Genomic DNA, 12,591 nt, shown 5'->3' with positions numbered 1-12,591 from the left:
TCTCGATGATTTAAAGGCATCTGGCGTTTCTGAGGCAGGTAGGGTGTGATCTTCCGGGTTGCGCCTTAACCTTAAGAAAGATGGCTGCTATGCCTACTATAAATGCGGAATCGGGGCTAGCTGAATCCATCTTTATCGTGGGCATGTTGTTAGACTAGAAGACAATATGCATGAGTCAGGAGATTAAACAGGTTTCTCCTCAAATTCCGCTACGTTTGTGTTGAGTCCTAGTTTCTGTCTGGGGAGACAGCCTTCCCGCGGCTTTTGCCCGTTTCACGTTTCTGTTACTTAGGAAAAGGAAAAGGATTCGTTGCAAAGATCATTTGGAGAATTTCTCTGTTTGTTTGCTTCATTTCTGTGCACCAAGCAGGGAATATAAAAATAAAAAGATGAATAAGCCGCAGGCCCTGCCATTCTGGTACACTCAATGTGGCAAGGCAGGTACGCAGGCAAATATGTATGATAGAGTTGTATATTAAGCAAAGGTCGAAGAAGATAAGCTGCTCATCTTGCTGGAGCGTTTAAGAATGGGACGCTAAAAAGCCGGTTGAGTGCTGGAGAGGCGATCAAGCGTAGGTTATGGAGCACCCTGTTCTGGCATCTGTGTACTTAACGGTTGAGCTGGCTGGAGTGGGAGACCAGAAGATGAAAGGCCTTGAATGCTATGCTGAGGAGTTTGAGTTGATTCTGTAGGCTAAAGGTTTCTTTTTTTTTCTTTTTTTTTTTGAGACAGTTTCGCTCCGTCACCCAGGCTGAAGTGCAATGACGCGATCTCGGCTAACTGCACTCTCCGCCTCCCGGGTTCAAACGATTCTCCTGCCTTAGCCTCCCAAGTAGCTGGGATCACAGGTGCCCGCCACCACGCCCAGCTAATTTTTTGTTGTTGTTGTTTTGTATTTTTAGTAGAGACACAGTTTGGCCATGTTGGCCAGCCTGGTCTCAAACTCCTGACCTCAGGTGATCCACCCGCCTCGGCCTCCCGAAGTGGTAGGATTACAGGCGTGAGCCACCGCGCCCTACCGAGGCTAAAGGTTTCTAACCTTTAGGATGTCTTGGAGCTTCATTGAGTCTCCTGATCCTCCCACCTCAGCCTCTGAAGTAGCTGGGACTACAAGCACGGGCCACCACACCTGGCTTTTTTTTTTTTTTTTTTAAGAGACCGGGGTGGTAGGGGGTGCGGGGGTGGGGGGTGTCTTACTATTTTGCCTAGGCTGGTCTCAAACTCCTGGGCTCAACCGATCCTACCACCTCGGCCTCCCCAAAGTGCCCCTTTTCCTCTTCTCCCCAAAACACAATGCTGTTAGGATTCTGATTGAAATTACATTATTTATTATATTTGTCATTTTAAAAAATTTGTGATGTAACTCCTATGCCATAAATTTACCCTTTTTAAAGAGTAAATTTAAGTGCACAATTCAGTGTTTTTTAGTGTGTCCACAAGATTGTGCCACAATCATCATTATCTAATTCCAGATTATTTTCATCACCCCAGAAAGAAACCCCTCACCTGTTAACAGTCACTTCACATTTCTCTTGCCCCGCAAGACATGGGCTACCACTAATCTACTGTTTCTCTGGATTTACCTATTTTACACATTTTATATAAATGGAATTATACAATGTGTGACCTTTTGTATCTGGCTTCTTTCACTTACAGTGTTTTCAAAGTTTATTCATGTTGTAGCATATGTCAGAACTTCATTTTTTTATCACTGAATAAACTTCATTCTTTTTTATCACTGAATTTCTTTTCCATTGGATGTATAGACCACAATTTATCCATTCATCCATTGATTAACATTTGAGTTGTTTCCACCTCTTGGCTATTGTAAGTAGTGCTCTGTGAACATTCACAAGTATTTAAGTATCTGTTTTTAATTCTTTAGGGTTTACATGTAGAAGCAGAATTGCTAGGTCATATGGACATCTTGTTTAACTTTTGTGGAACTGCCAAACCAACTGGCTACACTATTTTACATGCCCACCAGCAATGTACCAGGGTTCCTATTACTCCACATCATCCCCGACCCTTGATATTTTCAATTTTTAAAAAATCTTTTTTCTTTTTACTTTCCTTAGTCTTGCCTGTGTCATATCTTTTTTTTTTTTTGCCTTGTTAAAGAACCTAGCTTTTAGTTTTATTCATCAATTCCATATTAATTTTTTTTTTGAGATGAAGTTTCACTCTTGTTGCCCAGGCTGGAGTGCAGTGGCGTGATCTTGTCTCACTGCAACCTCCACCTCCCGGGTTCAAGTGATTCTCCTGCCTCAGCCTCCTGAGTAGCTGGGATTACAGGTGCGTGCCACCACACCCAACTAATTATTTGTATTTTTAGTAGAGATGGGGTTTCACCATGTTGACCAGGCTGGTCTCGAACTCCTGACTTCAGATGATTTGTCGGCCTTGGCCTCCCAAAGTGCTGGGATTACAGGCGTGAGCCACCACACCCAGCCTTCCTTTTGGGAAAATTTATATTGTTTTCCTCCCTTACTTTTTTTTTTTTTTTTTTTTTGAGTCTCACTGTTACCCAGGCTGGAGTGCAGTGGCGCGATCTCGGCACACTGCAAGCTCCGCCTCCTGGGTTCACGCCATTCTCCTGCCTCAGCCTCCCAAGTAGCTGGGACTACAGGTGCCTGCCACCACGCCCGGCTAATTTTCTGTATTTTTAGTAGAGACAGGGTTTCACTGTGTTAGCCAGGATGGTCTCGATCTCCTGACTTCATGATCCGCCTGCCTCAGCCTCCCAAAGTGCTGGGAATACAGGCATGAGCTACTGCGCCCGGCCCCCCTTATTTTCTTAAGTTAAATGTTTAGTTCACTTATTTATAATTCTTTTTTTTTTTTTTTGAGATGGAGTTTCACTCTTGTTGCCCAGGCTCGAGTGCAATGGTGCTATCTCAGCTCTCTGCAACCTTCACCTCCCAGGTTCAAGTGATTCTCCTGCCTCAGCTTCCTGAGTAGCTGGGATTACAGGTGTCTGCCACCATGCCTGGCTAATTTCTGTATTGTTAATAGAGACGGAATTTCACCATGTTGACCAAGGTGGTCGTGAATTTCTGACCTCAAGTGATCCTCCTGCTTCGGCCTCCCAAAGTGTTGGGATTCCAGGTGTGAGCCCCGTGCCCAGCCTTATAATTCTCATAAAAGTCTTAATTTCACCAATAACATTTCTCTTTTGATGGCCAAGTGAGGTGACTCATGCCTATAATCCCAGCACTTTGGGATTCCGAGGCTGGTGGATCACTTGAGGCCAGGGCAACAGAGTGAGACCCCATCTCCACAAAAAATAAAAATTAGCCAGTGTGGTGGCACTTCTGTAGTCTCAGCTACTCAGGAGGCAGAGGTGGGAGAATCACTTGAATCGAGAAGGTTGAGGCTACAGTGAGACATGATCACACCACTGCACTCCAGCCTGGGTGACAGAGCAAAGAAACATAAAATAATAAAACATTTCTCTATTGATACAACGGAATCTGATTTTCTAAACTCAATTCAATAGCACTTTGTTCTACTGTTAATTGAAAAACTCTCTCTAAAGTGAGATACATTAGGCTGAGGTCATTTTTCCTTTCTGTTGGGTGCATGGTCAAAAAATTGACATATGAATCAATTATTCTTTCCTAGTGGTCATTTAGGTATTATTAGGTCATTTACTACCAACTCTAAAGCAGTGACACCTTGGAGAGCACATAAAATCCATAGAGCTAGGTCCCATAACCTCTCTGTCAGTCTCCTCTCCTTGCTACTCCCCCTGTGTTTCAGTGGCACTTTCTAGCTAAGATTCAGTCCCCTTTTCTCCAGATGGTGGTGCTACATTCCCATACCTGTCTCCAGAGTATCTCCCTCAAACTCATTTAGATCAGCCCAACCTTGGAAAATGCCAAACTGGGTCATGCTCTTTTGGCCTAATATTCTTTCCCACAGCAGTAGGAGTTGTGATGGGAAAAAAAGAAAAGATGGAGGGTGGGCTTTCTCAATGTCTCCAGTATTCACCACATCACCCCAGGGGTACTACCTCAAGCATTTATTGAATAATTTTTCCAAACAAGGAGATTTCCTGTGAGGGATTCTGATGTCACCTCTAAAAATAGTTTTAGAAATATTTTTCCACTTTCTTACAAGGGGAAATCTATCAAAAAGAATAATGGAGCATCTATTCAAAAAGAATAATGGAGCAGCTATTTAAAAAGAATTAGAGTATATAGCCCCATTTCTAGCCCCTATGAGGCCTGGCTATACTTTGTGCCATGTGCTTGGATTGCCATGAGGTTACCCAGTGTTTTTTTGTTTTTTGTGGGGTTTGTTTTTTTTTTTTTGAGACGGGGGTCTCACTCTGTCACCCAGGCTGGAGTGCGGTGGCATGATGACAGCTCACTCCAGCTTTCACCTCCCAGTCTCAGGTGATCCTCCCACATCACAGGTGCCCGCCACCACGCCCAGCTAATTTTTTGTTGTTGTTGTTTTGTATTTTTAGTAGAGTAGCTGGAACCAAGTAGCTGGAACCACAGGCATGAACCACCATGCCTCGCTAATTTTTTGTTATCTTTTGTAGAGATGGGGTTTTGCCATGTTGCCCAGACTGGTCTTGAACTACTGGGCTCAAGCAATCCATTCGCCTCAGCCTCCCAAAGTGTCACCATGACCAGCTGATTTTTTTTTTTTTTTTTTTTTTGAGACGGAGTCTCACTCTGTCGCCCAGGCTGGAGTGCAGTGGCATGATCTCGGCTCACTGCAAGCTCCACCTCCCGGGTTCATACCATTCTCCTGCCTCAGCCTCCCGAGTAGCTGGGACTACAGGCACCCGCCACCACACCCGGCTAATTTTTGTATTTTTTTTTTTAGAGATGGGGTTTCACCATGTTAGCCAGGATGGTCTCGATCTCCTGACATGCCTGTAATCCCAGCACTTTGGGAGGCCAAGGCAGGAGGATCACCTGAGGTCATTTCAAGAATATTTTTGATGCTAGGCGTGGTGGCTTATGGCTGTAATCCCAGCACTTTGGGAGGGTGAGGTGAGAGGGTTGCTTGAGCCCAGGAGTTCAAGACAATCCTGGGCAACATAGGGATACCCCATCTCTCCTAAAAATACAAAAATTAGCCTGTGTGGTAGCACATTCCTGTGGCTGAGGTAGGAGGATCACCTGAGCCTGGGGAGGTTGAGGCACTGAGCCAAGATTGTGCCACTGCACTCCAGCCTGGGTGACAGAGTGAGACCTCTTCTCAACCAAAAAAAAAAGAAAAAAAGAAAAAAAATTTTTTTTTTTTTGAGATGGAGTCTCGCTCTGTCGCCCAGGCTGGAGTGCAGTGGTGCCATCTCAGCTCTATGCAAGCTCCGCCTCCTGGGTTCACGCCATTCTCCTGCCTCAGCCTCCCTAGTAGCTGGGACTACAGGCACCCACCACCACGCACGGCTAATTTTTTGTATTTTTAGTAGAGATGGGGTTTCACCGTGTTAGCCAGGATGGTCTCTATCTCCTGACCTCGTGATCCGCCTGCCTTGGCCTCCCAAAGTGCTGGGATTACAGGCGTGAGCCACCGCGCCTGGCCAAAAAAAAAATGTTTTTAAAGTCTTCCAACCCATGAACACAGTATGCCATTTATTCGGGCCTTCTTTAATTTCCCTCTGTAATGCTTTGTCATTTAGTTTACTGGGATTGCACATCTTTGTTGTATTTTTCTTTTTTTTTTTTTTTTTAATGCTCTGCCAGTTTTACTTTGGAAAATAAATGAGACATATAATTCTCACTACCTTTGCCATTTCTCTGTAAACCTAAAACTACTCCAAAACATAAAGTTAGAAGGTGGTGGGGGGAGAGAGAGACTGATTTAGAACCTGCCCCTGAGCACTGGAGCTGCCCATACCCCTTACCAATACTGGAGATTTTTCCCCAGTGAACCTTGGCAGACATATGACAGAGTAGAGATGGTGGCTGCTTGGGTTGATGTGAGCTTAGGGATTTGGATTAGGGGTAGGTTTCCTATTCCCACCATTTATAGTATCCCCAAGGGTTTAGTCTCTGTCCCCTCTACTACAAATGCAAATGCAAACTCCCTCCTCTCTGTGCTCTGTAGAGTGATAACTCAGTCCCTTCTGCCTCCTCTCCAATTCCTTTTCGGAGATGCCATAGCCTGGGCTGTGAAGGGCAGGGACAGGGATGTGGGGCTGGAGAGAGATGTGGGCTGAGGGAGGTGTGGCTATTCAGGTGACTGAGGGGAGGGCTTGGCCCCTAGAAGTCCTTTTTATCGAAGGCAGACACCATAATCTACCACTACAGGTCCTTGGACTCTGAGATGGAAGACAGCACTGGTGGCCGACTGAGTGCACTGCCTATGAGTTAGTAAAAACAACCAGACAAGAAAATGGCACTGGCAAAGTCTGGCTCTACAGGGTAATATGAAGGTAGGGGACAGCACAAGCATTTTTGCTGAATCTAGTTCCTCCTCATCTCCCAGCAGTTGTGAGTGAAGAATCATCTCAAAAGGTGTTGTCACTGTCCCTCCGTCCACATCCTGGCACTGCTTCCCTCAGGGTTCGCGATGTAGTGGAAAAGAGTCCTATTCCAGGAGTCAAGAGACTTTTATCTCAAACCCTGACTCTACCATCACCTCCCTGGTGGTCTTGGGCAAATCACTCTCATTCTACATAAAATAAGAAGTTGAACGAGATGGTCTGAAAGATCCCTTCCATCTAAAAAGTTTATTATTTTCTATGAAGAGTGTGACTATATTTTTTGTTTTCGTCTCCCAGCATTAAGCACAGTGCCTGGCACACAGTAAAGGTTCAGGGAATGCTGTGATTAGTGAATGAATGAATGAACGAAATGCTAGACGAAGTTCTTAGACAAGGCCAGCTGGTGGCATCACCTCTCTACATAACCACAAGGGAGTGTTGCTAGTCTCAGACTAAGGGAAAGGCTTAGGACTAGAAACGATAAAAAGGTAAAGAAATGATTGGAGGACCAGATGTTTGAAATGAATAGCAGAACCCTGGAATTCTGGCCCACTTTTTCTCTAAGCCAATAAAGAAAATAAGTCCAAAGCATTAAGCAGTTTTTGTTGTTGTTGTTGTTGTTGTTTATTTATTTTTTGGGGGGAGACGGAGTCTCACTCTGCCGCCCAGGCTGGAGTGCAGTGGTGTGATCTCAGCTCACCAAAATCTCTGCCTCCCGGGTTCAAGTGATTCTCCTGCCTCAGCCTCCCAAGTAGCTGTGATTACAGGCACTCGCCACCACGCCCCACTAATTTTGTATTTTTAGTAGAGACGGGCTTTCCCCATGTTGGTCAGGCTGGTCTTGAACTCCCGACCTCAGGTGATTCGCTCACCTCGGCCTCCCAAAGTGCTGGGATTACAGGCATGAGCCACCTCGTCCGGCCAAGCAGTTATCTTAATTGCCAGATTAGCAGGGTGATTCTGGGTGGGCAGAGGAGTAGACATGGCCCTGAGAGACAGTGATGACACAGTCACACAGGAGCAGCCATGAGGCCAGAAGGTAGCCTGTGGGGCTCACCTGACCTTGGGCTGGGCACTCCCCTTCTGCCACCCCCTTTATACTCATCCCTGGTTCGAAAGCCCCAACATGTTGGCACCCAGCCTGTATCACTCTCACCTCTGGGTTTCTCCTATGTGTTCACAAGCCCACTGCTGATTTATTGTCGCAAAGGGCCCCTCTCTTCCCCCAGCACTCCAAAGGAACTGAACATCGAACGTTATCTTAATTAGCTGGCAGAGGGCAAGAAGGGGCTGAATATATTGGAATCCTTGAGAAAGCCTTACTCTTTTACCTACCCGCCTCCTGCCTTCTCTTTGTCCCCATCTCAGCTCCTTCTGCAGTAGGTAGAGATGTAGGCAATGAAAGGGGAGGGCCCAATGAAGCATTTTTTTTTTCCAGTTATGATTGAGATCATGGGGAGACAGGATGAGGTGTGGTGAGGGCGTATCTCAGGATCCTTAGCTCTGACATGGGGTTTGCAGGAGAGAGTAGGGGGACTGCTGAGCTCTGTCCACAGACTAGAGCAGGAAAGGGGGGAAAGGCGGCGATAGAGGTTAGCAGGAATGTTTAATTATCAGGAGCAGGAACAGAACTGAGGGCATGCCCAGGTCCACACAGGCCCTCATAGGCCCAGTGTTCCCAGTGGGGAGGAAACAGGAAGCTGTGACTTCCTCTCTCTTTCCCCTCCCTGCTCTTAGCCTCAAGGTCACTGCTGCTGAGATGAATTCCAACCTGTTTTAGTTGGCACTGTTCCCTGGGCATGGTAATAGCCTCTCAGTACCCTTCTGCCACAAACACCCCAAACTTCTCCTTTGAAATAATATTCATACAAATTGCTATTTCACATGTATTCTCTCATTGCATCATGCCACTCCTGTGAAGCAGACTTACCTGAAAATTTTAAGCAAGAAAACAGGCTTAGGGGAGTAAAGTAACTCTCCCAGTCACACGGCTAGTGAGCAGCAGGTCTGGGACTCCGCAGCCTCCCCTCTTTCCTCTCTTGGACACCCATGCTGATTCCCTGCCTCTATGCCACCTCCCAGGCCCCTTCCTTTGGGCCCCAAGGGAACACTTTCTGCAGAGGAGGGAGGCCTCTGCACTGTTAGGAACAGAGGCAGCTCTAGTTTGGTTCCTGTCATCTCTGGGACAGGGAACCTCCAGCTCTCTCCCTGGGGTGGAGGCTTGGGGCTGCCCTCCATAGCGGGGTAACTCTCCCTTCTCCCCTCCCTCTCTGCCATTTAGAGCCCCTCTTACAGGCGGGCGCATGCACATATACCCTGGCATTCAGGCTGTGCCTCGCCCTGCCCCACCTACCACCAATCTTGACCAACAGGAAGGTGGTGGGTTGTCCTTTCCACACCCCTCCCTCTGAGGTGTGGGTGTGGGCCAGGGCTCACCAGAGGCCCCAGAGAAGCACTTAATTCTACAGCCTCCTTCCTAGAGCTTTCAGTGGCCTCTGCCAGTCTGGCAGACACTTGCAGACCTCTCTTCTCAGCACCACCAATCTCTGATGCCCTGCGATGCCCACACTCAATACTTCTGCCTCTCCACCCACATTCTTCTGGGCCAATGCCTCCGGAGGCAGTGTGCTGAGTGCTGATGATGCTCCGATGCCTGTCAAATTCCTAGCCCTGAGGCTCATGGTTGCCCTGGCCTATGGGCTTGTGGGGGCCATTGGCTTGCTGGGAAATTTGGCGGTGCTGTGGGTACTGAGTAACTGTGCCCGGAGAGCCCCTGGCCCACCTTCAGACACCTTCGTCTTCAACCTGGCTCTGGCGGACCTGGGACTGGCACTCACTCTCCCCTTTTGGGCAGCCGAGTCGGCACTGGACTTTCACTGGCCCTTCGGAGGTGCCCTCTGCAAGATGGTTCTGACGGCCACTGTCCTCAACGTCTATGCCAGCATCTTCCTCATCACAGCGCTGAGCGTTGCTCGCTACTGGGTGGTGGCCATGGCTGCGGGGCCAGGCACCCACCTCTCACTCTTCTGGGCCCGAATAGCCACCCTGGCAGTGTGGGTGGCGGCTGCCCTGGTGACGGTGCCCACAGCTGTCTTCGGGGTGGAGGGTGAGGTGTGCGGTGTGCGCCTTTGCCTGCTGCGTTTCCCCAGCAGGTACTGGCTGGGGGCCTACCAGCTGCAGAGGGTGGTGCTGGCTTTCATGGTGCCCTTGGGCGTCATCACCACCAGCTACCTGCTGCTGCTGGCCTTCCTGCAGCGGCGGCAACGGCGGCGGCAGGACAGCAGGGTCGTGGCCCGCTCTGTCCGCATCCTGGTGGCTTCCTTCTTCCTCTGCTGGTTTCCCAACCATGTGGTCACTCTCTGGGGTGTCCTGGTGAAGTTTGACCTGGTGCCCTGGAACAGTACTTTCTATACTATCCAGACGTATGTCTTCCCTGTCACTACTTGCTTGGCACACAGCAATAGCTGCCTCAACCCTATGCTGTACTGTCTCCTGAGGCGGGAGCCCCGGCAGGCTCTGGCAGACACCTTCAGGGATCTTCGGTCGAGGCTGTGGCCCCAGGGCGGAGGCTGGGTGCAACAGGTGGCCCTAAAGCAGGTAGGCAGGCGGTGGGTCGCAAGCAACCCCCGGGAGAGCCGCCCTTCTACCCTGCTCACCAACCTGGACAGAGGGACACCCGGGTGAAGGGCGCAAGCTGAACACACTCCTCTTTCTGAGATCCACCAAGTGTAGGATCCTCGAGTCCTGGGGAGAAGCTGCCCTCTCTGCCAGGCTGCAGTGCCCTCAGGGAAAAGTCTGATCTTTGATCCCCAACTCTGGGTGTGGTGAATGGGGGAGGCGGGGGCTCAGATCAGAGCTGGATGTGACAAAGCTTAAGTCTTTATTTGGAGATGGGAAAGAAGAGGATCTGAGAATAAACCTCTGGATTATCCACAAATTGTCTTGACCTTTTATCCCAGTTCCACCTCCAGTTCAGTATGGAACAAAAGGATTCGTTGCTCCATTTCTGCCTTCTGCAAGAATACCTAGGAAAACTTCCCTAAGGGTTCTAGGCTAATGAATCAGAGGTCAGTGCCCATCTCTCTCTGTACCCACCCCCCACCTCAAAACAGGGTATCCCTTGTCTTTCTCCAGTATCAAGGCCAAAAATGCCGGCTTCCCCTGTCCTCACCTTACCATCTCAGTGGTGACCACTGAAACTTGCTGCCTGCAGAGGCCTCAGCTGCAAAAGCTGTAGTTCCCCTGAAGGGATGCCAGGTGTGGGGTATTGCTGGAATTTCCAGCACCTGCCAGGCCCTGGGTGTAAAACCCTGGTGCTGACGGGAGTGCCTGTGTGTCTCCCTTTAAATCAGGATTTGAAAGAAGTGAAGATAATGACAAGTCAAAGACATGGGTGGGGTGAAGGGAGGTGAGCGATTAAAGAGGGGAGGGGGCTGGGAGAACAGGCTGCAGGTAGAGCCAGAAAAGCAGAGACCTCAGAAAGTGGTGCTAGTCCTCCCTGCCCCAAATGCAAAGCCCAGAGTATCAATTTGAGTGTCAGAGCACCTGGATTCACAGCTTTACCTCCAGCAAATTACTTTACCTCTTTGTACCTCACTGTTCTCAACTGTAAAATGGGCTACTAAAGATTTAACAGTGAAATATACTGTTAGCTATTATTCTTTTTTGTTTGTTTGTTTGTTTGTTTTTTTGAGACAGAGTCTCGTTCTGTCGCCCAGGCTGGAGTGCAGTGGTGTGATCTCAGCTCACTGCAACCTCCGCTTCCCGGGTTCAAGCGATTCTCCTGCCTCAGCCTCCCGAGTAGCTGGGACTACAGGCTCCCGCTACCACGCCTGGCCAATTTTTTGTAATTTTTAATAGAGACAGAATTTCACCATATTGGCCAGGCTGGTCTCAAACTCCTGACCTCTAGTGATCTGCCCACCTCGGCCTCCCAAAGTGCTGGAATTACAGGCGTGAGCCACCGCACCCGGTCGAGCTATTATTCTTACACCCTGTGTAAAATGGAGACAGAGAGATGGGAGGAAATAAGCGTGCAGCTGGGAGATGGGGATGGGGAACCATGTCTCAGCTGGAATGGTTGTATATGCTCTGAAGTGGGGTATAATGAAAGTCTCACATAAACAACTCAGAGGTTGGCCCCTAAGCCCCTCTTGAAGGTGTGTTCTCCAGGACAGGGGTTCCTCTTTGGTTCCTGTATTGAGATGCATCAATGATAAAGGTTAGCCATCAGAAGGATTTTCTAGGAGGCAGCCCCTAGAAAGGAGGGAGGCAGAGGGAAGATGAGGTAGAGCTCCCACTTCCACTGCCCCCCCACCGCCCCCCGCCCCCTGCCCCAAGCTCTCTGGCATGACTTGTAACCTATGAGGACACAGGCTGCTCAGGCTCCTGGGGCAGCAGCTGGGAGCAGTGCCACCTTATTAAGTGCAGAGCGCCCTGTGAAGGGGGAGGCCACAGTGCCTCCAGGTGCCCCCTGTCCCAGTTCCTTTAATTGCTGGGCAGAGGAGGCTCCAAAGAGGCACCCAATTCACAACAGATTAAGCAATGTGAAAGGAACTTAATTAGCCTCTTGTTTAATTTCCTCTTTTTGATGATGTTTAAACTAGTTCCAAAACTCCAGGTCTATTCCTAGCCCATGCAGGCAATGGAAAATCCCTCCCCACCTAAGCACCCATCTTCCCACCCCAGCAGCTCCCTCTGATGGCTTTGCTGGGCTCCGGATATTGGCTCCTCTGGGGGCATCTCTGCTTTATGGGCCCCAGAGGTAAATATTGACAAAGTGCACACAGGTCCAAGTTAGAGATGAATTGCATGCACAAAGACCTACTCTTGTGGGGAAGTGGAACGAGGAGGGTGCAGTGGAGGATGGAGAAGGGAGGGCTGGGCAGAGCAGGCGGCCTGGAGCTCCCCTTGGAACGGAGGGAAGGCAATGTTTTGGTGAGAACCTGGGCCCTGGCTCCCTGGAACACCAAGCCAAATGGCTTTGAAACTTCAGCAGGAGGGACAGAGGTTAAGGCTGTGGGTTCCCAAAAGTGGGTTAGGGAGGGGACAGGGGACACAACGGTCAAAGATGTGAGGAAGAGGCCTAGCTCTCAGGAGTAGACACATCAGACAAATGCTTGTGCCCCATGTTCTGGGG

General features: G+C 49.0%; 1 protein-coding gene across 1 annotated transcript; it reads left to right on the top strand.

Annotated features, from left to right (window-relative positions):
* Positions 1-27: 27 nt before the first annotated feature.
* On the top strand, positions 28-11,150 carry RXFP4 (relaxin family peptide/INSL5 receptor 4). Its single transcript, XM_055100456.2, has one exon. The coding sequence runs from the start codon at positions 9,012-9,014 to the stop codon at positions 10,134-10,136; it is 1,125 nt and encodes a 374-aa protein (XP_054956431.1). The 5' UTR covers positions 28-9,011; the 3' UTR covers positions 10,137-11,150.
* Positions 11,151-12,591: the final 1,441 nt, after the last annotated feature.

Source organism: Pan paniscus, chromosome 1 (genome assembly GCF_029289425.2).
Source record: "Pan paniscus chromosome 1, NHGRI_mPanPan1-v2.0_pri, whole genome shotgun sequence".
Classification (NCBI taxonomy): Eukaryota; Metazoa; Chordata; class Mammalia; order Primates; family Hominidae; genus Pan; species Pan paniscus.
The sequence above is the reverse complement of the archived record's forward strand: the minus strand, read 5'-3'. Positions and strand labels throughout refer to the sequence as shown.